The sequence below is a fragment of the Daktulosphaira vitifoliae genome, unplaced genomic scaffold, assembly GCF_025091365.1.
Source record: "Daktulosphaira vitifoliae isolate Bord-2020 unplaced genomic scaffold, ASM2509136v1 Scaffold_4, whole genome shotgun sequence".
Classification (NCBI taxonomy): Eukaryota; Metazoa; Arthropoda; class Insecta; order Hemiptera; family Phylloxeridae; genus Daktulosphaira; species Daktulosphaira vitifoliae.
The window spans coordinates 38,917,531-38,945,433 of record NW_026099575.1 but is presented as its reverse complement, the minus strand read 5'-3'; the positions used below and the strand labels follow the sequence as shown (position 1 = coordinate 38,945,433).

Sequence of the window (27,903 nt, the reverse complement as noted above, 5' to 3'; positions counted from 1 at the left end):
TATTATATATATATTCTGAGATAAAAATAAACTGAACCGCTTTACTCCTTCCATCCTAGTACAAAAGTGCTAATATATTTTAAAGTACTGCTCAAAAGTTGTTATCAGCCAGTCATTTTCCCAGTTTTAAGTTAATTCAAACATATATGTTTCCATTAAAAAAACTTAAGTTGATAGTATTTTAAAGAGAGGAGAACTTGTGAAAAATAAATATATAATATGCTTTATATTTTTAAAGATTTTGTAGGGGTATAAAATGCGTATTATAAATTGGTTATTTTTAACGCGAAATCAATTTGTGTAATGAGTAGATTTTTTACTGTGTTTTAAGTTTTTAAGTTACGATTATAATATGAAAGTTTTGATATGTAAAAGGCAGTTCTATTAATTCTAATATATAAATTGGATTGACATAAAAAATTGCAAAAAGTGTCCTTGATAATATTTAAAATATTTGATGTGAGTCTATTCAATTTTTTTGTAGAAAACATGCTTTTTAAATAGATTAACTCTAATAATAAAAATATCCCTGGAACGTTTCGCTTTAATTATCATGAAGTAATCTTTCAAAAAATTAAATTTGATATACTTTAAAAGTTATAAGACGTTTAGGAAGATTTTAAAAAGTTGAATTGAAAACAATTGTATATATGCATTGGTAGTATTTTCAAATCCTTCTTTTATTAGTTTTTTTATAAAAAGCATACCAAAAAAAATGTTTATTATCTCTAGTGAACTGTATTAAAATTTCATTGGGATCCATCTTTTTAAAATAAAAATTGTAGCATTTTTTAAAATACACAAAAATATTTTAGAAGATATTAATTTTATAATAGTGTGCATTTTTTCGTTTGTCCATGAAAATTTTTAACACTCGCTGGAACTATTTTATTAATTATGAGTAAAAACAACCCAACTTGAAAATTAGAAAAAACAACATTTATTTTAAATGTTTAGAAAATTAACATAAAATTACACTACTGTAATTTTGTTCAATATAAATTATGTCTAGCAATAATATTTAATTATATTACTAGCTAATGAACATCATTACAATAATAACTGCATAATATTATTACAATTAGTTTGATTTTTGTAAATCCAAACATATTAAACACAATAATTTAGATTGGATCTTCAATATATTTATTTGGATCTGATAATAATTTTAGGTGAAAATCAATTACGCTTAAATTAACATGATTTCGCCACTAGTTTTAATATTGTTATAGTCATTTTCAAATAACTTCAATCATTGTTTCATTTGTTAGTTATTTACTACTTACAAGTGTTTAAACTTTCTATGACCTCCACACATTTGAATTATTAATGTTCCTTCACTCTATCTGTAGATGAGATATGAACTTACAAATATTTACATGATAAGCGATTATTAGCTATGTAACTATCGAATGCCATATTTATAGCACTATGTATTTAACTAACGTAGTTGAAAGAATCTTTATATAAGTTTGAAGAGTACAGATGAGCTGTAAGACGCATTCTTCTCGTATATTCGTGTTTATCTATGGATATGTATGCTCAAAAAAATTCTACATTCTTTCATTTCCTTTATAACTAAATCAATGATTTCTAATATTATGAAAATCAATGTCAATTATTATGTTTTTGAAAAAATGTTAGTCAACCTATTTCATATTTTGTACGACTCTAAAAATTACAGTCATTGAAAGTATACATTTAATAAAAAATAAAATACACTTGATAACATTGATAATATTTTGTACTCAAAAGGATTCATTAATTTTTATCAAAGTCATTTTTATGTTACACATATAATTTCACCCCAATGAATAATATTGGAGAACCAATAAAATAATTGAATTAAAATAGGGGTTCGATATAAATACAATTTATCACTTGGTTACTATATTTTTAAACTTAATTAAATTTGTGTGCAGTACCACCTGTCTTATAAACGAGTGATTTCAATTAATATTATTAAATATGTATAAAAACAAATTATTAAACTCCTTTAATTATATTTAAATGATAGCTACATTTAAATTGCTATTAATTATTCAAATCGTTTAATGTACCTAATGAAAATATAAATAAAAACTGTATCAAAATTTTAATAATAATTTTATTTTAGCTTTGATGCAAAGCTAAGAAAGTATTAATTTTACTATGATATGATTTTTAAAAAATTTTTTTTTGTGTCTGTAAACACTTTTTCTCGGCTATCACAGTACCCATTTCTTTTAACGATACGTCAAAAAATTACAAATCGTATCTAGTTGAAGACATTACCCTCAAAAATTGAAAAAAAAAATTTCTCTCGTTCCTCGTAAATGAGGGAATTCTCTAAAAAAATTACAAATTTTAAAATCGCCAATTTTAGACATTTTTAAAATTTTTTTTACTTAAAATTACCATAACTTTTTTAAAAACGACCAAATCAATATAATTTTTTTTATATCATTACATATCATTTGATATATTTTTTTTATAAATCTGACCATTTACCTGCCCACGGGGGGGATTCAAAATNATATATTTTTTTTATAAATCTGACCATTTACCTGACCACGGGGGGGATTCAAAATGACAACTTTTTCACAAAAAATGAACTTTATCAACTTAACTTTTGAAAGTATTCCGGAAATACTGACACTTATATATATATATCTTAAATTAAAGATTATGTAATATACTTTATTATGAAAAACAAAATTTTCAGACTTTATTTTGTTTTCATTGTGAAAACGGACATCCAAATTAATAAAAAAATACAATTTTTGTAAAAAAATTCTTTTTACATTTTTAACTTATAACGCTATATTTTTGAAAAATATATGGATCAATTCAATTTTTTTATGATAAATACTATATTGTTACCTCTTTCATTCGACATACTTTTTTTTTAAATAAACCATTTCCCTTTATATATTTATTAATTTATTACACTTATTAATCATAAAACTTGTAATCAGGATAAAAATAAGAAAATAGATGATCATAGAAATAGAAAATTCCCCAATTTTTAGCTTCGATGCGAAGCGGAGAAGGTATTAATTTTACTATGATGTGTTTTTTTTTTTTTTTTTATATCTGTTGCCACTTTTTCTCAGCTCTCACTGGACCGATTTCTTTCAAAAATACGTCAAAAGGTCACAAATCGTATCTAGTTGAAGATATTACCCTTAAAAATTGAAAAAAATTCCCTCGTTCCCCGCAAACGGGGGAAATATGCAAAAAAATTACAAATTTAAAAATCGCTAATTTTGGAAATTTTTTCACTTTTTTTTCTTAAAACTTCCATAACTTTTTCAAAAATCAACAAATCAACATAATTTTTTTTTATACTAAAACCTTAAATATTTACCTTTCATTTGATATCAATTTTTTGAAAATTTATCACTTAACCTGCTCATTAGGGAGGATTTAAAATAGCAACTTTATTACAAAAATTAACTTTTTCAACTTCATTTTTGAAAATGTTCCGGAAATACTGCGTCCTTCAAACATATATCAAATTAAAGCTTTTTTTATGTACTATAAAATAAAAAAAAAAATTTGTCCCGACACTTTTTCTTCTACATTTAAACGGCTGCCGTAGTTAAAAAAAACACTATTTTTGTGTTAAAATTTTCGATTTTAAATTTTCAACTTAAAAATGCTATAACTTTTTGAAAAATGTATATATTAGCACAAATTTTTTTTTTCTAAATACATTATAAGTACATTTTTCATTTGACATACTTTTTATTAAAATTTGACAATTTCCCCTTATATAGGGGGCGTTAAAAATTGAAACATTGTAAAAAACATAGATCTTTTTCAACTGAACTTTTGAAAATGTTCCGGATATACTGCGTCCTTTAAACATATATCAAATCAAAGGTTATGTTATATACTATCAAATGAAAAAAAAAAATTTGTCCCGACATCTTATCTTCTATGTGCAAATGGCTGTCGAAAATTTAAAAAAAAATGTAATGTTTGCGATAAAAATTACATTTTATCGGGATGTTTTTTGTACTTAAAACTGCCATAACTTTTTCAAAAATGAACAAATAAAAATAATATTTTTTTGTATTGAAACCTTAGATATTTCCCTTTCATTTGATATAATTTTTTTTGAAAATCTAACACTTATTCTGCTCACTGGGAGGATTTAAAATAGTAACTTTTTTACAAAAAATAACTTTTTCAACTTAATTTTTGAAAATGTTCCGGAAATACTGCGTCCTTTAAACATATATCAAATTAAAGCTTATTTTATGTACTACAAAATGAAAAAAAAAAATTTGTCCCGACACTTTTTTTTCTACATTTAAACGGCTGCCGTAGTTAAAAAAACACTATTTTTGTGTTAAAATTTTCGATTTTCGATTTTAAATTTTCAACTTAAAAATGCTATAACTTTTTGAAAAATGTATATATCAGCACAAATTTTTTTTTTCTAAATACATTATAAGTACATCTTTCATTTGACATACTTTTTATTAAAATTGGACAATTTCCCCTTATATAGGGGGCGTTCAAAACTTAAAATATTGTAAAAAACATAGATCTTTTTCAACTGAACTTTTGAAAATGTTCCGGAAATACTGCGTCCTTTAAACATATATCAAATCAAAGGTTATGTTATATACTATCAAATGAAAAAAAAAAATTTGTCCCGACATCTTATCTTCTATGTGCTAATGGCTGTCGAAAATTAAAAAAAAAATTTAATGTTTGCGATAAAAATTACCTTTTATCGGGATGTTTTTTGTACTTAAAACTGCCATAACTTTTTCAAAAATGAACAAATAAAAATAATATTTTTTTGTATTGAAACCTTAGATATTTCCCTTTCATTTGATATAATTTTTTTTGAAAATCTAACACTTATTCTGCTCACTGAGGGGATTTAAAATAGTAACTTTTTTACAAAAAATAACTTTTTCAACTTAATTTTTGAAAATGTTCCGGAAATACTGCGTCCTTTAAACATATATCAAATTAAAGCTTATTTTATGTACTATAAAATGAAAAAAAAAAATTTGTCCCGACACTTTTTCTTCTACATTTAAACGGCTGCCGTAGTTAAAAAAACACTATTTTTGTGTTAAAATTTTCGATTTTCGATTTTAAATTTTCAACTTAAAAATGCTATAACTTTTTGAAAAATGTATATATCAGCACAAATTTTTTTTTTCTAAATACATTATAAGTACATCTTTCATTTGACATACTTTTTATTAAAATTGGACAATTTCCCCTTATATAGGGGGCGTTCAAAACTTAAAATATTGTAAAAAACATAGATCTTTTTCAACTGAACTTTTGAAAATGTTCCGGAAATACTGCGTCCTTTAAACATATATCAAATCAAAGGTTATGTTATATACTATCAAATGAAAAAAAAAAATTTGTCCCGACATCTTATCTTCTATGTGCAAATGGCTGTCGAAAATTTAAAAAAAAATGTAATGTTTGCGATAAAAATTACCTTTTATCGGGATGTTTTTTGTACTTAAAACTGCCATAACTTTTTCAAAAATGAACAAATAAAAATAAAATATTATTGTATTGAAACCTTAGATATTTCCCTTTCATTTGATATAATTTTTTTTGAAAATCTAACACTTATTCTGCTCATTGGGGGGATTTAAAATAGCAACTTTTTTACAAAAAATAACTTTTTCAACTTAATTTTTGAAAATGTTCCGGAAATACTGCGTCTTTTAAACATATATCAAATTAAAGCTTATTTTATGTACTATAAAATGAAAAAAAAATTTGACCCGATGACCTATCTTCTATGCGCAAATGGCTACCATATTCAAAAATATACTATTTTAACAAATTTTTTTTTTAAATTAAACACTATCTACAGATTTGCATCGATGTGTTTTTTATGATAGTGATTTTAATCACTATAAGATATCATTATACTTGAGCTAATTATGTGCACGTTTCCACTGTGCTGGTTTTTTTTTATAATTTTAGTCATTGTAAATAGTAAGTTGTGACTAAAATAGTATGTCTTTTTTAAATAGCACTGTGTATCTTAAATAAGAAATGTGTAACCTACGTATACGTTTATTTTAGTTTTAATTGTAGAAAAAGCAATTCTTAGATATTTGTCGTGAGCGAATTTATTTATGTAACATAAATAGTTCTTAATGGTAGTTGTATAATAGTTCAATTGCGATGTAAATTCTTACCAGATGTTTGACATCTAAATGACTTTGAAGTACCATTGAAGTCTTTATTTTAATATAAATGTTTATATTTATGTTACATTATTTTATATGTATACTTTGATATTTACATCAATATTACAAGTTGGTGTACATTTACTTTATTTCGTCACTTTAACTGATTTTCGAATACTAATATATTAATTTTTAAAAACTTAAGTTTAAAACATTTCTAAGAGACGTGACATTTTTTTTTAGAAAATTATAGAAAAAGGAAACTATTGATTTCTGTATGGGAAAAATTATTTTATGTTTCATATTAAATATAAAACACAATATAATTTTTTCTTGCCTCTGGCAATATTTTCAAAAATATTTTTGAGGCATAGTTAAACAATAAATCTGTATATAATTATAATAGATTAAGATGATTATCGAAAAAATGCGAGATTATTGAGATTCAACTGCAGCGATATGATTAGTTATAGTTTATTTTTTTAAAAGTGCTTAAATGAATAAAAAAGTATAGTTTCTATACTTATTTGTAAATTAATCAAATATATATTAAATAGATAATATTAGATTAAGTATAGAAGTGTACAAAAATATCAACATGTAAATAAATATTAAAAAATTCCCTTTAATTTTTTACATTATTCAGTAAACCTGCCCCCTTTAAAAATTATATCATATTAAAGCGATGATCTTTAAGAAAAAAAATTTATATTCGAGATTTTTTTTTGGTAGAAATCTGCTGCAAATAGTTGGAAAAATATACATCATTTTTGTAAAAAAAATTTATGTGAACTGATATACTTTTTTCTTTCTCAATTTCTATTTTAAATCTTAACTAATTTAATAGTATCATGTTGAAACTAATAATTGACATTGTAATCCTGATTATAATATAACTTAAATTTTATTCCCAAAATGGTATGTTACAGGTTTTACTCATAGATCGCGGTACGCTTCTAAAATAGTGAACGATCAATACCAAGAATAACGTAAAAACTTAAATAATGAAATGTCTAATCCGACAGATGGCTCTACTTTTATATATTATAATCGATCAATTTTTTTTAAAAATATTTTAAAACTATCGTAAATATTCTATCTACTTTCATTACATTTTTACTTAATTTATTTCAATAGTATTGGTTAAAAATAAAATGATTGAATTAACTCACAAATTTTAATTTTTTTAAATAAGTTAGAACATAAATTATAAAATACTATTTCTTAAGATTATTAATAAAAAAAAAATAAATAAATAAAGGAACACTTTTTTAAATTTAATCTAGTTAGATAAATTTAGATTATTTACCTGATTATTATATCTAAGCATAGAATATACATATGTATACTTCCATCGTCAAGGGAAAGTGCCAGGTGAGCAGGGCTAGTACAAATTTATTTATTTTTTATTTTTAATTTATAAATACAAATTTTGGAAACATATAAGAACAAATGCTAGAACTAAATCGTAATTGAAAAAGACCATTCTGTAATTGAAAATAACTCTTTAATATTATAAATAATATTTAATATTTAATATTAATATTATAACTATCTATAATTTTTTCTGTCTAATTCTAAAATAGTAAGGTGTAGGCTTTTTTATATCTTTTGATATATTTTCAAAAATATATTTGATTAGACATGAAAATATTGTGTGTTTTTTCTTTTAATATTCAGAATAACATTTTATTAATACGTTTTTAAAAATTCATTATAGAATCCATGACAACCACTCTGTTTATATTTTTTTCCTTTGAACTAAAATTATTAATTCCTCAGAAAAACAAATAAGATATTATACTTTCGAGAGTGGAGTAATTTGAAAAAAATTTAGGGGTTGCAAAATTTTTTAATTTATTTGGAATGCGTTCCGCGTTTTTATCACTTTAACCAATGCTTTATGATAAATAAATATTTAATGGTAGTATAAAAAAAAATTAGCATGCATTTTCAAAACCAATAATACACTCTCATCTTACATATACATAAAATTGTTGATACTAATAAATTCCAAACTATATTATTTACAAAAATAATTATTCAGGGAAATTATATATTAGCTACATTATGTAAAATTGTCCAATTCAAACTTTTGAAATAAGATAATAATTAGCAAATGCATAATCTTAATACTAATAATTACAAATAGCACTGTAATTATGGGATATAAATAATATTAATACATAGTATTAGATTATAGTGTTTCAACGGAACGAGTTACACCCTTAAATGGGGAACAAAAACTGTATTATAACTTACGAACTCTTGATTGATTATATTACCAAAGTTATTAATAACTGAATTTGCTATACATATTTTAACTTCGATAAGAAGCTGAGAAGGTATTATTTTACCATGATGTGATTATTATTATTTTTTTTTTGTGTCTGTCATTACTTTTTCTCAACTCTCATTGGACTGATACACTACTGGACTGAACAATATGTCAAAAGATCACAAATCGTATCTAGTTGAAGACATTACCCTTAAAAATTGAAAAATTTGTAAATAGTGAAAATCCCCCAAAAAAATAAGATATTTAAAATAGGTAAATTTTGACATTTTTTAAACTTTTTTTCTAAAAATTGCCATAACTTATTAAAAAATGAACAAATGTAAAGAATTCTTTTTTATTTTAAAACCATAGATATTTTTCTTTCATTTGATATATATTTTTTGAATATATGGCCCTTTATCTGACCACAGGGGGGGGGATCAAAATAGCAACTTCTGCACAAAAATTTTAATTTTTCAACTTAAGTTTTTAAGAAAATACTCTAAGCTTCAAACATATGCTAAAATAAAGCTAATGTTATGTACTATAAGTTTAGAAAAAAAAATTTGTCCCGATGACTTGTATTCTATGTGAAAATAGTTGCCGTAGATAAAAAACATGTAATTTTGGTTGTTAAAATTTACAATTTCTTATTTTATTTTTTCAACTTTAAATTACTATAACTATTTGAAAATATATGGATCAATAAAATTATTTTTTCATAAATATTTTATGATTATGTTTATTTCTTTCATTTGATATACATTTTTTGAAAATCTGACTTTTGACCTGAACACAAGGGAATTCAAAATAACAATTTTTACGCACCTGTTAAACTTTTTCAACTCAATTTTTGAAAATCATATTCAAAAATGTGCTATTTTTGTGTTAAAATTCTTGGTATTGTATTTTTATTTATTTTAATATACCTTATAATGGGGTATACTGATTTTTATGAATATTATATAAAACTAATTGACACATAATGTAAAGTTAAACATATTGCAATTTTATTTTTCTTTTGAGTCGAAAAAATTAATTATAACATTTGAATAGCTTAAATTGCAAATTTTATCAAAAAACGAATGCGACGAACATTTACCTATTGAGTAAAAATCATTGCCCTTGGCAATGATTTTTTTGAAATTTTTTCTTAATTCTTATTGAGTTAGAATTTTGCTTTTGAATAATCCACCAATTTCTTAAAATTAAACACTGCAGATTTGCATCGAAGCGATTCTTATGATAGTGATTTTAATCACTGTCAGATATCATCTATACTAGTGCCAACTATGCCACGCAAACACTGTGCCGCGACCCCACTGTGCTACCGTTTTATATATGAAAGTAATTAAAGATTATTTTTATTAGAAATTTTATTGCCATTTACATTTGAATTTTCTTCGAAGATTAAGAGGAAGATAAATTCAAAAATTGTGATTAAATACACTAACTCACTAATGAACTATATATATATATATACAAATTTTAATAAATATGTATTATTTAATAAAGTCATATGAGACACTTCGCATATTTAAAAACTTAGTTAATTGTATTTTAGATAAAATATAAAATAATTATAAAATTAATAACCCAATCATTATTTTCTTTGTGTATAATATACATACATATATAAATAACATTCGATTTTTATTCAATTCAAAAACTACTTAATATAAAAGAATTTTAGACTGTATTACAAAAAAAGTTTTTATTTATTAAGGGGTTATACAATAGGTAGTGTGAAGCACTTTTTTGTTTTGTTGAGTGCGTACTAAGTACTACCATCTGAAAACAATAGTCTACATTATAAATATACTTGTGTGTTCTTTTTGCATAATCACTATACCTAACCTTATACTTTCCATTTATTTTTGAATTACCCGTTCAACTCAACTACTCAAAGCCTATTCTGAAAATAATTACACTTAATTACTTAATTATACCTTACTCAATTTTAAGTACTTACTTTAATCCAAATCATTTTGGGGATATTCAATCTCAAATACTAAATTAGGTTATGAGATATTTAAACAACTAACTATTTATTAATGAAATCGGTAAAAATCAATTTAGTTTTGAAATCTTATTAAAATATATCTATGAAATATCAAAACTCTTACAATACTTAATCAAAAAGTGGTCGATTGCTGCACGTATTCAGTAGCAACCCACGATTGTCATGGTAACGAATCGATTATGTTGAAGTTTAAACAGCTAAAATATCAGAAATAAGCGTTCTTTCATTATTTTAATTATTATAACTCAATCGTAATTACAACTAACGAAATAAATTAATCTTTTTATAACGATATATTAAACTATCATAAATAAGCCAATCGCTTGAAAGTATTTAACGCTATTTTATTTAAAATTAATTAATTTCTATATTACATAAAATACATTCACCTATGTATCTTTTAATCTTTAAACAAAATCATTTCGTTTGTAATGATATATCACTACCTCTAATATATACAATAATTTTCATAGATAATTTTGTTGCTAAAAACATTCACTTGAATAATTACCCAATGTATTTTATTATACTACCATAAAAAACTTACTTATAAATGATCATGTCGTGACTAGTGGTGAAAGTTTATTAAAGTCTTACAGTTTTAAAAAATTCTAAAATTATTAATTACTGCTTAATTTCCAGAAATATCTAAGCAAACGATTTTTCATAATATTTTAAAAAATTTGTTATTAAACTCGTGTGAAATGTATAATATTTTCACGAAATTCATACAAAATGTACCACTAGATTTTGACATTAAAGAACTTTTTATCTAACAAATATTTTGTCTAAGATTTTATTTTATATCATTTTTATAGATATGAACTACATTAAAAATATATTTTCTATCATTTGTCCAAAATATGAAGAGTTAAAAAATATATACATATATAAAATTAAGAAATTTAAAAATGAAAAATTTTCTTTTTTTTTTTATTATAGAAAAATAATAAAAAATATGCTTTAAACGTATTCAAAAATGTAAAGTTATTTTTAAAAAAATTAACGCAAAATATTTAACCACTTCTTAAACTGTTTAAAATTTTAAAAATTTATCTGAAATGTGTTTTAATGTTTTTCGTGTGTCTAAAATTTGTTCTCCATTGAACACAGTTTTTTATATACTTTTGCTGAAGTTATGATATGAGAGAATTATCTTTTTCAAACTTGAAGATTTTCTCTACAAACTCTCGAATAATAACAAAACCTTTTTTTATCAGCATTCATTCAAAATTCTATAAATGACACATAATATAGTTTTTTTACACTATTTAAACGCTGGCTTTCCAATAAAAAAGTAGATTTTTTATACAAAAGTTTCCATTTTTTTTTTTTATATCAAGTATATCATTTCTATTTACTAAGTAAACTGAAAATTTGTTAAGTTATTTAGTAGCAATGCAGTTCATTTTCATTAGCTGTTACAAAACTAAGTATCTATCTGTCTTTCTTAAAATTTTTTTTTATAATTCCTAAGTCACTGTCACATGAAAAGAAAGAGTGTCATCGTATAGGTAATCTTTTTATGATTTTTTGAATCTTCCTGTATTTGTAAGAGCTAACAAAAATACAATGACATGGTTATTTTTATTTTATCCATCACTATATAAATGCAATTCGTCAACTAATGATGGAATATATTCATTTATAATTGTATCATTTATAATTTGAATTGTTCTTTATGAACTTTTCCTTCGTGATAAATATCATTGAACTATTATTTTTGATNATTGTTCTTTATGAACTTTTCCTTCGTGATAAATATCATTGAACTATTATTTTTGATATTATGAATACTAAAATTTTTATTCATTACTTATACAACGCTTATTTAAGTAATATATGAAGTGATTTTTCAAATACCTAAAAGTGGTTCTAATTCTTTCTTTTACAATGTCTCAATGGTAATTTGTGTATATTATGCCTTATTTCCGTTATACAAGTCTGTAATACTTCAATATCAATAATTAATGCAATATATGACTATATGTTATACGTTTTTACTTGATTCTCAATATTACTAATATTATACAATTATTCATTTAAAATATAAAAATATAAATTTAATTATCGATTATATCTATTATTATAATTAAAATAACAACAATCTTAATATCAAATTAACATTTATAAGATTCATTTTTACAAACTGTAATTATTACAGTTTAAAAAAGTAATTTTCCAAAAAATTGTAATTTATAACTTTTTATAAATAATTGATTCATCTGTTATCATTAGTTTTTTTGGTGGTGACATTTTTTGCCTAACTATATATATATATCTTCTTTTAAGTGTTATAACCATATTTTAAGTTGGTTTTTATTCATTTTATACCTGTTCATTACATAAAAAAATTGTCGTGAATTTTTGTCTGATTTTTTTTTTTACTTGCAAAAATTATATGAAGGAGACATGAAATATTAATAGATTATCTAAAGGTATTAAGCATTTAACGTTTAAATATATGAAAATAAAAAAGGAAGTGTTCTAACAAACCTCTGCACATATGATAATATTTAAAAAAAAATTAAAGTTCTGTGAAGTATTCCTGTGGATTAGTAATACGGGGAAACTTACACTTTGCACAATCCGCGTTTATTTACTGAAAAAGTCGGTTACAACAACCTTTAAGAGACAGCAGGTTTTACTTGTTATAGCCGAAAACTTGTTGTAAACATGTGATAATACAACATTTTAAATATAGGTTTAATTAACTTTAAATTTACTTTTAACACTTTAGGAAGCAAATTATTTTTATTATTATGAAATTCATTGTGATTTATGACAAAAATTAATCATTTATAAATAATATTTATGGGTCTTTTATATTAATATATAATATATTAATACCTCTTCTATTATGAGTAGTTCGTTGTAAACGATATATTTGACTATATTTTGTTGTGTATTACTCGTTTTAGCCGATTATTGTTTTAACTATACTAATTGTACACATGTTTTAACATTGAATCATAAGCCAAGACGTAACGTATTGCTCGTACTAAGCGTTATCTTGTTCTAACCTATGTTTGTAACGATGTTTTTTATTATATGTAAGTATTATATATGATATACATATTAAATACACCTTTAAACAAACCTCTTTTACTTACCTATGCTAATCATAACTTTGACAACTACTACTATCAAACTATGAATTATTAACTATTAATCCTATATCAAATTTAATCAATAAGGATGTTTAGATTCTAAATATTTTTAGTAGAAGACAATAAATCAAGATTTTTTTTTCGTACAGTTCAATTTTATGTATTGATTAACAAAGACTTATGACACTCCTAAAATATAAATCAGAATTCTATGATTTTTGATTGTTAGTGGCCACCCACTCTGTTGAGTTCTATAAATAAGTATACACACATTATAATATTAACACAATCGGTTTTTATGAGACGCACGCGCCGTCGAGGGTAATATAGTTCAGGGGGGAGCAGTGTAGGGTGAAAACATATTGTGCAGGTCGACAATATATATGTGTATAATAATAAACGATATATTTACTGGTTCACGTGTATAGCCACTTAGCCGACCAACAACGAGTGTATCCGTTCACCAATTTTCACACGGTGTCACACACCCCCAATCTATTGAATATACAGATAACGCCACGAAACATATATTTTTTTTCATTATTTTCCCTACAACATGCACCGGCTGCACTGTTGACTCTCATTCTCATCCTGAAATCAACAATACATAGATAATTGGATAAATAAAATTGGTTTATGTATCACATCATATAAAAAATTTGTGACATATTTCTTTAAATAATAACACAATAAAAAAAAAAATTAACCAAATTTTAGAAAAATATTTTCTTTTCATAGAGAGGATATTGATTGTAATACCTGAATCTGAGTGTGTGGTATACGATGGTAAAATTTTATAAATCCCTTGTAATAATAAAAGCTAAATATTTCGTAGACTTATAATTTAACAATTGCTTTCGATGATGTGAAAGTGCCTAAATATAATAAATAAATACTTTTAAATAAAAGCTTTTAGGATGGATTTATTCAAAGTAAAAATATACAGAAGAATATAAAATTAGCACCATGATGTCTGATGCCAACCCCTTGAAGAAATATAGTAGTACTAAGAACTCAAATGGCTTGGAATAAAATCACGAACCCCAATACAAGAAAATAAAAGGCTCTATTATTTTCCCTTTCACTATTGATTCTCTTTAACATTATTCATACCAGTTGTTACAATTCCAAGCCTCTAAGCGAACACCATAATTCTTGCTTCAGTAGATATTTTTTTTCTGCAGATGTGCTATCCTAAAGGCATATTTATCTGTTTTATGCCCTTTTATTCTATAATAAAGAAAATCATATTTAAGTTATGCATAAAATTAATAACATAATCATATGTTATTAATTAAATAATAATTAAACATAATCTTTAATTGTGATTTTATTCACTATGATAATGTTGTTTTTACTTCATACAAAACTCAAATGATAAGCTTTCAACTTTCGCTTACTCTTACAATATCTTACTTATTCTTACGGAAATTTAAAATTTTCATTGGTAACCAATGAAAAACTCAACAACTTATTTAACCTGTATAGTCTTTTAAATGGGCTCAATTTTGATTCTTAGTATCACCAAACATTATTATTTTTATCCATAATATGGATAAATAAAATTTCTAGTAGTGCTTTACAATTCTTTTAATTTTAAATTTTTACCAATATGATACAGGTTGAAAGTTGTTGGACGTGGTAAAACTTTTTTAAAAATTCAAAAGAAGAAACATTATGAATGCGTGAGTGATTGGGTTCAAACCCTCTTCTTACTTAGATTTTAAATTAGATTTACATAAAATTATATCAAAAGAAATCTCAGTGATTCTTGTGCTATTTATATAAATTTAATTACAATTTGTCTATTTTTAAAAAGATATAAAATTAGAGTTCTTTTATTTTACAATTTTTGAAGACATTAAGTTTAAAATGAAAAATTTGGGTTTCTTTTAAAGTATACAACAGAAAAATCTGATTTGCTAAGAATTTGTATAAACAGACACAAAAAAAAACATCATGTTTAAATTAATACTTTCTCAGCTTTGCATCAAAGCCAAAAATCAATATTAATACTGATATTTTATAAAGATTCGCCAGATTTTACTTAAATATTATGCACAAATTTAAAAAGGTAAATTTTAAACATTTTCTTTTAAAAACTAATCGAGAATTATTATTATTGATTACTAAGATAATAAAAAATACTTAATAATTCCAAAAATAAAGTAAAAATACCAATACAAAACTAATGAAATTTTCTGAATGCGACTATAATTTATGAATAGGTATTTAAAAGGAAACAACATACCTTAATGGGAAAGTCGATAGAATAAATGTCAGGAGGAAGGAAGGAAGGAAGGAAGGAAGGAAGGAAGGAAAGAAGGAAGGAAAGAATGCCTGAACGTACTCGGTTATTAGCCGACACGGGCACCAAACGATATCTAGAGGGTAGAAGCTGATAACGGTTTTGGACTAAAGTAAAATGCTGGACTTGCAAACACGGCACGTACGTTTTCTTCACTCCCCCACTCATACCCCGGGTATATTCCTCATCATAATATCCTATACGACCAATCCGGAAGTACTCGAAGGGAGTGATTTGTCTTGGAAGCCGGTGCCCGATTGGTCGACATCGATTTTCTCAACGCCGCGCCCCTCTTGTTCGTCACCTTTGCAAAACCAACGCTCGATTGTGGTTGCAAGCATCGCGACAGAGTGCAAGTGTTGTATAAACGCGTCTGTCGCGTGAAAATTGTAATCCGGACAAATAATCTTTATTGATAATCGATTAAAAAAAAAATAACAACTCAAAGTGCAAGTATTTTAATATTAGGTACGTCTTTGTGTTTTAAATCCTAAAATTAGATTTAAACATAAAATGGAAAAACGTGATTATAAACAGAATAATTCAATATTCATCGCCAGTCAGGTGAACAAATAAAAAAATAAATAAAAACATGTTGGACATCAAAACTTCTGATTATCTAAGTCGAAATGGAACCTTTACGAATTTATCAATGATTTTTGCTGGTACGTCACTGAATTTTAGATTATTAATCGCAATAAGCACTTAAAACATAATTTAATATAATCTAATTTTTATTACAAATTAGATTTAATAAACATCTTATTAAAATTACAATGAATTATTTATTAATAAAGTCATGAGGATTTTGATTGAGTCTTTTTAATCTAAGACGTAATATTATTCTTAAGCTTCAAAGTGCAACTGAGAAGGTAATAATTTTACTATGATGTGTATTTATTTTCTTTATACAGCATTGTAAATTAAACATCATAACCACCTAATTTATACATTAAAAAAATCCAAATTATATCGGTTTGAAAAAATTATCTTAATTTTTTTTCATACTAACAAAAATATTTCAAAAATTATAACCATTGAAACAATAAGTTTTGATTTTTATGTGCAATTTAAAAGTTTGAAGTGATGATTTGAAAGTGATTGAAACATTTATTTTTTTTTAACTATAGTTAAAATTAATATTTTAAAATGAATTTTTCATGATTAAAAATAAAGATACTTAAACAAATCTACTGAAATTGTTACATTGTGTACACGTATCTTAGTTCGGCTAATAACACCTTACAGTTGGGTCAGCATTTGCGCGTATTTATATGTAATTTTCTAAGACCTACTGACATAGCAAATATTTACATTTTTACAAAATGCCTTTAGGGAAGATTAGTGCGACAAACAGTAAACACTTACTATACAAATATGTAACTTCTATATAATATTATATCAACTTACTATATTTCTAATTCTATTAATTATAACTCTTATAATATTTACAGCGGATAGTCTAATGAACATTCTCTACATCTCACGTATCCACAGGTCATGTATTATTATATGATAACATGTATTTTATATTATTGCGTTATATTTTAATTATCACGATCCTTGGTAGTTTTTCTAAGGGAATTTAAACTTATTAGAAACCCTCAGTACTCAGGTCCATTGTGTAACTGTTAATGGACATTTGGCACTGGTACCCAAATAGCGCCGTATTACTATGAACGTTCGAATGTTTATCTTTGTTGATAAATTGGTTATTTAAGTATGAATTACTTTTTTGTGATAAAAATTCTTTACGAATTAGTGCATACATTACATGCATAATTAGTAGTTTATACTCTAGTTCTGTTAAAAAATATCTTCTTTCGAAAAAAAAAAATCTTTCTAAATAATCTTCAATTAATTTGCATGGAATGTTTTATGATAATGATGTTAATCACTGTCAGACTTCAGTTTCTATAGGCGTCTTTTTTGCCATGAAGGATTCCGACCATAGATATACAAAACAATATAATAGTATTAATATTCATTAAGACGTATTGTCAAAAATGAAACTTCCAAGTTGTATTCAGTGTGGTCAATGTTTACAAAAAATATATAATATTGGACCTACAATTGCTATTGAATAAACTCATAAGAAAATGGTTTAATATTTAAAAGCTGACTATTAAAATTATTTATATTGTAATGATATAAAGTAACGATCAATTAAAACACAAAGTGTCATAAATAGTGAAATAGACAACCGAACTGAGCCATAAAACCCCCTTCCCAGTCAATAATAATAATCGACTTGATAAGGATAACAACTTAACTTTTTTAAATAACACATTTATTATATTGAACTATATCAAAAATTAGAAAAAGATCTTAGTAATGAGATAACGGGTGGATAACAACTTTTGAACTTTATTTCGGAAGTTATTAACATTTTAAAATAGAGTTTAGGTATAGATAATGTCGTTTTAATTATTACTCAATCACACTTATTTTAATTTCGATCCGAAATTAAAAAGGTATAGGTTTTACTAAGTTATATTTTTTTCTGTTTATAAAAATACTTCAGTCCTATTGGATCGGATTGATTTCGCTCAACAATTCGTTAAAATATTACAAATATCTAGTTGATGTTATCAGCGCCATAATTTTGAAACTCAAAATGAGCATTTACATTAATTGAATTTATATCACAATGTTGTGATTATTATTATTTATATTAAGTTCCTGCATTGTGTAATATGTCAGCTAGATCTCGGCTGTTTTAATTTTTAAACTTAGATGTGTTAATTATTTTTTTTGTATATAAAATATTATCAAGTTAAGATTGAGGCAAAAATAAAATCAATTTTAATTAATTTTGAGCTGATAGTATTAATACTAATTCGAGATTGTTTTATTTTTAGATACCCATTATAAAGGATCATGGAATACACATTCTTCAGGACAATCTCAAGGTATGTTAAGACTTAATTTATTATTAAAAATCTATAGAAAGAAGTGCACTATTAATTTATTTAAAAGCTGAAATTAGTTTATTTATAAGTTGATAAATAAATATTTTCACTATATTATCAAAAGTAAGAATTATTATTAATTATTCTTACTAAAAATAAAATTATACATGCAAGTCTTTAAAAGTAGATTCCCTTAGATTAAATACATTAAAATACTTGTTATTATTTATACCACTGAACTTATTATCATGTTAAATCAAGTAATGCTCGAAAAAAATCTGTACAAGCAAAAGTTATGATTGTCACGTTGTTCAAGAAAATTGACAATCATAAAGGGAGGCATTTGATCACAGACCATTTTTCAATGCCTCATATACCAATCAACTATTTTTTAGGGGTGAAAAAGTCTTTTTTATATATATAATCACTCTTCATCTTGTGCAAGCATTTGAACGTTGACCAAATCTTTTAGTACAGACAGTCAAATAATATTTACTTACAATTGTTTGTAACACAATTAGTATTTTTTCAAAAATGCAAAATATAATACTAGTGGAAAGATATTTACACTTTGACTTATTTATCTATAACAAAATGGACTGAATTTAGTTTGACAAATAATTTTCTAAAATGAAATATTATAATAATACAATGAAATAATTTTAAATTTTCCATAATAATAACTTAGAGTTAAGTATACTATGAAATACGATAATTTTACTACATTTTTACCCTCGTAGGAATTCTTTAGAACGAAAATAAATTGACAACTGGTGTAATTCTATTATAATATATTGTTATCCAACCACCTTCAAAGACCACAAGCTTTACAGTTCAAAGAGTTTTGATTAGACTTACATCAAAGGACTGTTAGTAAAACAACAGTTAGTGGAGTACAAAAAGATGTAATCCCTGAGGCTACAGAGTTTCGTCACCTTTGCAAAAGCATTCAATCGTAAAAGCCGGAGGCGTAAAAATATTTTATGAAACCCAATCTTAATTATCTATTAAGGTATCAGATTTTTTTGTGGCTATTGACTAACTTTAATATATTGGTCTAAAACAAATAACTGTTTATCTAAAATTAATGAATGTATACTATTCTAATTTATTTATTTTTTAATTTTTAATCACTGATATTAAAACTTGTAAGCTAATGTATTAAAGCTCATATAATATGAATTATAATATTTCATTATTTTAACAATAAAATAAAAAGTTAATCAAATCGTATTTTAACTATTTTAATTATTCGTTTAGAAAATTGAATTTTATTTGACCACTTACGTAAAATATTAAAGTGTTAATCAATAAGCTTTCAAAAATATATTGGTTTAAATCACTTGAAAAATAATTTAGTAGACTTTGATATTTTTATGGAAAATTAATAAATTAACATTAAAATGTTTAAGGAATTAATTTTTTTAAAACGTAGACAAAGTTAAAATTTTCTGATACACTTGAATTTCTTTTATACTTTTCTTTAACATATACACTTAAAATTGCAATGAATGAGATCAATGTTTTTCTAAATACAAATATTTTGATTATATTATTTTAAAATTATAACTTAATACCATTATAATTTACATGACATTAATTAATTTTTTAACTATAACACTTTACTTTTTTGCACGTTTAAAATAATTTCTAACTATACAACAAATATGTAGCTTACTAGTGTAAAAAATGTGTAATTAGTATAAAAAAGAGTATACCTAATAAACGATTTTTGTATATNCTATACTTATCTCATCTATGCCACGTCTATACTGTGCCTCGACCCCACTGTGCTACCGTTTTTTTTTCTTTGAATTGCACATATATTTTATATTTACTTTTTAAATCATTTGATACTCTTTATTATAACTTCAAATGATATGCAAATAGTAATTATGGATTTTGAAATAAATAACTTCATAGTGACATTTAACATTTTTGAAAACATGAAATGAATAAATCGTTTTTCTCTTAATTAAAAATAACCTATAAAATTGAATGAAAATGTTTTTTCCTTTTGAAATGGTACAGGCCATATTCGTGTCACCACTAGAAATAACTTTCTGTGATTAATATTAGGTGGGTGGAATAAGCGAAACTGTTGACGGCAGTCGCGTCGTCGTCACCGCCAAAACGCCCCAACAAGTGACCGTGAACAAGAGGCCACTGGCGTTGTACACAACAGGCGGCACAACGTTTAACTTACATTGCAATCCATCCCGTGGGATTACGCTAATGCCCAACCGACCGTATCACCCTCCCACATCATATTGTTATGATACAGACGTATCTATTAAAATGACAGTGTTCCGCTTTGTCAGATTTTCACACTGATTTAAAATCGATGACAAAAAAAGCGAATTTCAAGTAAATTTATTTTTTATTTTCAAAAATTACTGTTTAGATATTTTATTGTACCTAAATCTAAAGTCAACATTTTTTCAATTTACTGTCAAATAATAAGAATATTTAAGTTAAATGGGAAATAACACAAAAAGAAAAATACTTAGTTTAGCCCTTAAGTGTATTATATTTTAGGTTTTTATAAATGAAATTTTTTACGAGCATAAACTTTTTATTTTATTTTTTTAATAAGGAATCACCAGTGTTTAGTACTTTGATAAAGGGCTACAATTTTAGGAAGAGTAATTATTGAGTTATACACAATTAATAAATAAAGAAGGCATGTGACGCAGGTGGGAACAAGACGTAATCGATTATGAGTTTGATCTGTACCCACCTGCATATTAATATACTTGTGTATTTATAACGTGTACTCTATCCGGTATATTGATGTTAAAATTTAAATTATACGTTAATGGTAGTGGCATAAAAAATAATTAACAATTTTACTAATATCGAAAAATTTAAGTTTAAATTATTTTTTCACGAATAAAATTACCCGATTGTTGAAAAAAAATAAAATTCTTATAATCATTCATTAAAAATTTACATATAAGTTTTCTTCTTTCTAAAAACACATTAAATTCATTACATATAAGTTAGTTAATTATAAACAAATTCAGGCTTTATTATAACTCTTGAATAATTCGTGTACAAATTATTTTCATATTATGTAGTAACTGAGTAAAAGACAAATTTAAAAATTTCGATTTTTTTATTATAATAAAGTAATGGATAAGGATTATCGGTAATAGGAATACGAAAAAAGAACAATTGATATAAAAGTTAAAAATTTAGTGAAAAACGATTTCTCTATTTATATATATACACATTATACACACCTTGAGTCCCCATCTATTTCTCCACTATATAAGCTGTCAATCAACTCAGACAACCGTAAAGAAGTCCACGTGCCGATAATGGAACTGCTAAAGCATTTTAGAAGCGCTCAAATGTCAGACATGCTGAAGTGTATCACGTTTAAATTCAACCATAGCATTGTTTAGCAAATCAACTCGAAAGAAGAAAAGTTACACATATCTATTCACTGAACCCTTTTTATACACATCCAAGCGTTATAACACTGATAAAACTGGTCAACATAAATTTTAGGTCTGGAATTTAAATACTGGATTTTAATAACTTGTACTTAACTAGTGACGGAAAAAAAATTTTACTTGAGAAGTTAAATTATGGTAGGTTTTATTATTTTTTTGCTCTTTTTATTAATTGAAAAATATGTTTTATAGTTTTAAATAATGATTAAGTATATAATTATTTAAAGTAAATACATTCACTAAAATTATTTTAGTAAAATATATAGTCATGCGCCAGCCATGAGATAGCTAGAACATTTCTATAAAAAAGATAGCCCCCTTACCTATAATATACTTATCAGATTGGCATTAAAATCTGCACATTCCCTCTCTAAAAATATTTGTAATTTACACGTAAATATTAATTATTTATTTTTTTCAACGATATGACAAAAACCTTCAATGATATACCGTTGAAAAATTAAAGTTTAATTAAAAGCATTCAATTAAAAGCCCATAAAATTTCTTATCGATCAACATGTGTTTTGTATTTTTGTAAATTTTTTCCAGCCTTTAAGACAATTAAAAAAAAATCGCAGATTTGGTTGGGTTTAAATGGTAAAACTTAAATCGCTTACCGGAATAATAACAAGTCAAAGCCACATTTTCAAAAAATTATAAAAATAATAATGTGTATTTTATCGAAATATATTATTTAATATACGTTATAATATAGAACTCATTTTGAAAACAAAAAAAAAGTAAAATCATATTAACGTAATATGTTATTGGTGGTGTAATTACGGGCAGATAATTTGTACAACCTAATTTAAAAATAATTGTAACTTAATATCCAATGACTTAATTTCCGAGGCTTTTCGCATATCAGTTTATCATAAACCACTCAATCACTCACAAAATAAAAATAATAATAAAAAGAAATTATTAGTTTCTTTTAGTTACATATATATATCAGCTAATAATGACTTTTTAGAACCATCCCTTATGAGATTAAAGAGATATAAAATTAATTTTTTTTAATTACAACATATTTAATCAGCTTATAAAATATTAATCTAATTAAGAAAATGACTGGTCTATAATAAATTTTGGACCATATTTCAAGCGCTATTCTCATTATTATACCTAGGTGGGATGAAGAATACGGGCGGGAAATACTTGTGATAAAAATAACAGCACCAATGGTCCAAAAATTTTATCGACCAGTCAGTCATATTTTGAATTACTTCATTATCTGTTAAATATGCTAGTAAATTATATACACTGCGATTTGAAAAAATAAAATTGACACCCTTATGAATTATAAAGGATAATTCGAAAAAGTAACTATGACAAATCGATTTATATATATGTAGCTCAACTTATTTTTTTTAACATTTTATTTATTTTGAGAATAATCGAGTTGTTTACAACAAACGGCTCCACTCTGAATACTTACTTATATTGTTTCATGGTTTTTAAATTGTATACATAAAATTTAAAAAAGGACTATCAGCTGACTCGTAAGTTTATGTTAACATTTTTTTTTTAATACGGTACTTTTAATTACGTTAAGGTCAATTTATATAAAAAGCGAATTTTATAATCTCTTCACAATGAGTAACATTTTCTGTACACTTGCTGACAAGTAGACCACGTATATAACTCGAATAACTTTGGTCTAAACAATAATTTTTAAAATAAGAAATACCATAGAGGAGCAACTAGTATCATATAACATTAAGTACATTTGTAAAGATTCCACTAGAAAAAGAGCCCTTACATTTATTAGCTAAATACCAGATATTATTATTCAGAATAATAAGAATGGCTGATCAACAAAAAAAGATAAAAAGTTACATTAAAAAAATATATTACAGCAATCATAAGTAATAACCACAGTATTGATAGGTTTTCTGAATAAAAATAAAAAAAAATGTTTGTCAATGCTTCTATTGAAGTGCTAACCCAACCCAACCAACTTATATTGATACAAATTACGTGTAGACTTAATTACATTGAGACTTGAAGTATAAGTTTCACGTAACACAAGGATGAATGTGGTGCACATTAATGCTATTTTGCTTACATTATAACAAAAATTTATATTAAAATTTGTAGGTACTCAAAAAAACAATCACAACTTTTATTATGCTGGGGTAGTTATTGTATATAATAAAAAGTAATATTTTATGCAATAACTAACATTTAACCGTTTAAAACCTTAAAAATGTTATGTAATTTAAAAAATGTTAGTGACGATTTAACGAAAGTAAAAAGTTTTTAAGGACTAAATTTAGTTTGTTGCAAAGAGAAAAAGTATTTATAATTTATGTTAGATGTTGATCTAAGACTGTAATTATAATTACAAAATAAAAAAATTGTGATATTTTTTTAAAAATTATACTATAAATTTTCAATTTTTTTAAATCAAATGAAAAAAAATATTTTTTGATTTACATTTAAATAATTATATTAATTAGTTTAATTATATCAAAAATTTTGTTACAGATCCATATCAAATGTTTGGCGCAACAAGCAGCCGATTAGCCAGTTCTGGTATGTTCTTTTTAAGCTTATTAGTTGATATATAAACAATGTACTAAAAATATATAACCAAATGTTTTAAGGTGACAAAAATCTATTCAACATTTTACCCTAAAATAGTAAAATAATTTATTGAGATTCATTGAAGCACAGAACAACAATTTATTCCCACGCAATACATTTATTTCAAAGGTCTAATTTTGAGTTATACGCGTTTTGCGTGTATTCAATGTTCTATTCCTTCGTGCACACTTTTTATTCACCCTTCGTCATGGTCTACTGTCCTAAAATATCTTATCTGGCACACGGCACACGTTCGTTGGGTACCCCAAGTTAATTATACAATACTTAATAAAAACACATAACAATGATAATTATTGTAAATATGATTTATGATCATGATTAATTTTTTCTTAGCTAATAATTTAAATTATGTTAAAATTATAACCTAAATATATTTTTAACAAAAAAATTAAAAATATACAAATAGGGTAATGATTCTAACTATTAGCATAATAACGAGTTCTTGAAAATCGTGTTTAGTTCATTATAAATAACTTACATGTATAAATTTCAAACATTTTTTAATTAACATAGATATCTTGAAGAAACTTAAAAAATGACACATGATAATTATGGAAGAAAAATAACATTATAGAAGTATTATTTTACATGTATGTCTGTGAAGGATTTACGATGTGGATTTAAATAGCCTGTATACAAAGTGTAACAAAATAAAATACACTTATCCATGTATGAAAGTGATTCATATCACTATCATAACTTACTTTGACGTTATGGCATATAAAGAAAATTAAAAAATTAAAAATCTAACAAAAATTTTTAACTTTAATAGCCAAATACTCATAAAATACAAATCGTCGGTACGTTTTTCTTTTTTTTTAATATCGTTAATATTATAAATGTACTAATTTTATAAAGGTTAAAAGTTTTTATGTGTTCTAAAACATTTTTAAAAACTGAAAAAAAAACATTTATAATGCTGAATGGGGATTGGATTACATTTTATTTTTACTAGTCGATAACATATTTTGTAACATAACTTTTTTAATTAATATAATTAATAGTTATAGTTAAAAGGGGTGCTCAAGAAAAAATAATTCTTATCTGTGAATTATATATATAATATTTAATATAATTAATATACATGTATATAAATTCAAAAAATTGAAACATTTAAGTTTTATATTTAATATACAAATAAAGTTATATTAAAAATTTATATGCCCTTTACCATTAAAGTGAAAACTCAAACATTTTATTAAATTCATAATATATGTTTCCATTAAAAAGAACAAAGTTGATACTTTTACAATGCATAAGGGATGAACTGAAAAAGTAATACAAAGTTAATAATTCAAGAATAATATGTAACTAAAAGTAACTAAAAAAAAAAAAGTTTAAATTATTTTCATTTTGTGAATAATGATACATTACTTAGTAAGTTATGAATAAAAATCATACTGCAGACTATAATATGTATCTATAAACTATCAAGTTGTTCAAAAACAAAATTATAGTAATGATAAAATAACTAAATTAGATAATGTGATATAATAATCAAAAATCGACCTCTCAACTAGTGGTACTATGTAAATCGTGATTTCTTAACCAATAAAATTTTTATATTTTGTAATTTTACATCACAAAAGATTTAGAAAAGTTAAAATTTTATTTGAGATCACAATTCAGATAACTATAGAATATTTATTTAGATAACTCGCTGAGAAGATAATCATGTAAAAACTTATTTGAAAATACTTGAAAGTATTTACATATTTTCGACTTTTTTTATTTGAACTTCAATCTCGTTGTTCCCACTTTGTTTCTTTATTTTTTCTATAGACTAGCAATATAGATTATGTAAGGTATATAAAAAGGGTTGATAATAAGGCACAATCGAATGATGATGATGTGAAAAAAAATGGAAAGAGTATTTTGAAAAATTATTGAATAAGGAGTATCTAAAAGCGAAATTAGAGGATGTCTTGTGGCACGAGGGACTGGTAGATTTAATTAGTGAGAAAGAGATATGGGCATGGCATCAATAAAAAATAATAAAGCAGTAGGATCAGATGAAGTGTCAATAGTAATATGGAAAATATTAGGCTGTGTTGGCATAAGGTAGTTGAAGGATCTTTTTAATAAAATGTTATTAGAAGAGAAATGTCAAAAAAACAGCGGAATAATATTGTTATGCCGATAGTTAAAGGTAAAAGAGACATACAGGAGTGTGGAAATTATAGAGGCTTATGCTCTTAACTTATGAATCATAGTACGAAATTTTAAAAAAGGTAATAGATAAGTGAATAAAGCAGAACTTTGATGCATCCCTACTTTTACCCTAAACCTTCTGTTATTCCTCCTACGCTTTTTACACTGATACAAGTGTCATTATACATATCCTCTATTATATTAATATACCTTTTCGAGACAAAATTTCGTACTATGATTCATAAGTTTTATGTCTCTATAATTTCCACACCCTATATGTCTCTTTTACCTTTAACTATCGGCATAAAAATATTACTCCGCTGTTTTTTTGACATTTCTCTTCTAATAACATTTTATTAAAAAGATCCTTCAACTACCTTATGCCAACACCGCCTAATATTTTCCATACTACTACTGGCACTTCATCTGGTCCTACTGCTTTATTCTTTTTTATCGATGCCACAATCTTCCATACCTCTTTTTCACTAATTAAATTTAAAAAAACTAAATTACAAATTCTACAAAAATGTTCCTGGTGACTTTTGAAAAATCAAAAATTGCTTGAAAATATTTTTATACAGTTTTAGACATTTTATTAATGTAAATTTTTATATTTTCTAAACTATAAACCCGCTGTTTAATATATCATATAAAGCTCAAATTTTGTAGATATTATTTCGAGATTTAAAATTTTTAAAAAAATTTCGGGTGACATTTTTTAACATTAAAAAAAAACCCTAGAGTGTAATTTTTTTGAATAAGATTTTCTTTAAAAGACATGATGAATAGAAAATAAATAGATTACTATAATACAAGAAACGTTATCGTTTCAGGGAAAGTTATAATCCCAATATCTTCCTCTGATTATATCACAGTC

At 24.4% G+C, this 27,903-nt stretch overlaps 1 protein-coding gene across 3 annotated transcripts in view; it reads left to right on the top strand.

Moving 5' to 3' along the window:
* Positions 1-27,903, top strand: part of LOC126903901 (DNA-binding protein D-ETS-3-like) — a 51,343-nt gene that overhangs the window by 14,891 nt on the left and 8,549 nt on the right. For all 3 annotated transcript variants that reach the window (XM_050682475.1, XM_050682473.1, XM_050682474.1), the window contains 2 exons: positions 18,754-18,804; positions 24,756-24,803. In XM_050682475.1, the coding sequence (XP_050538432.1) occupies positions 18,754-18,804; positions 24,756-24,803 (99 nt within the window). The remainder of the gene's footprint in view (positions 1-18,753; positions 18,805-24,755; positions 24,804-27,903) is intronic.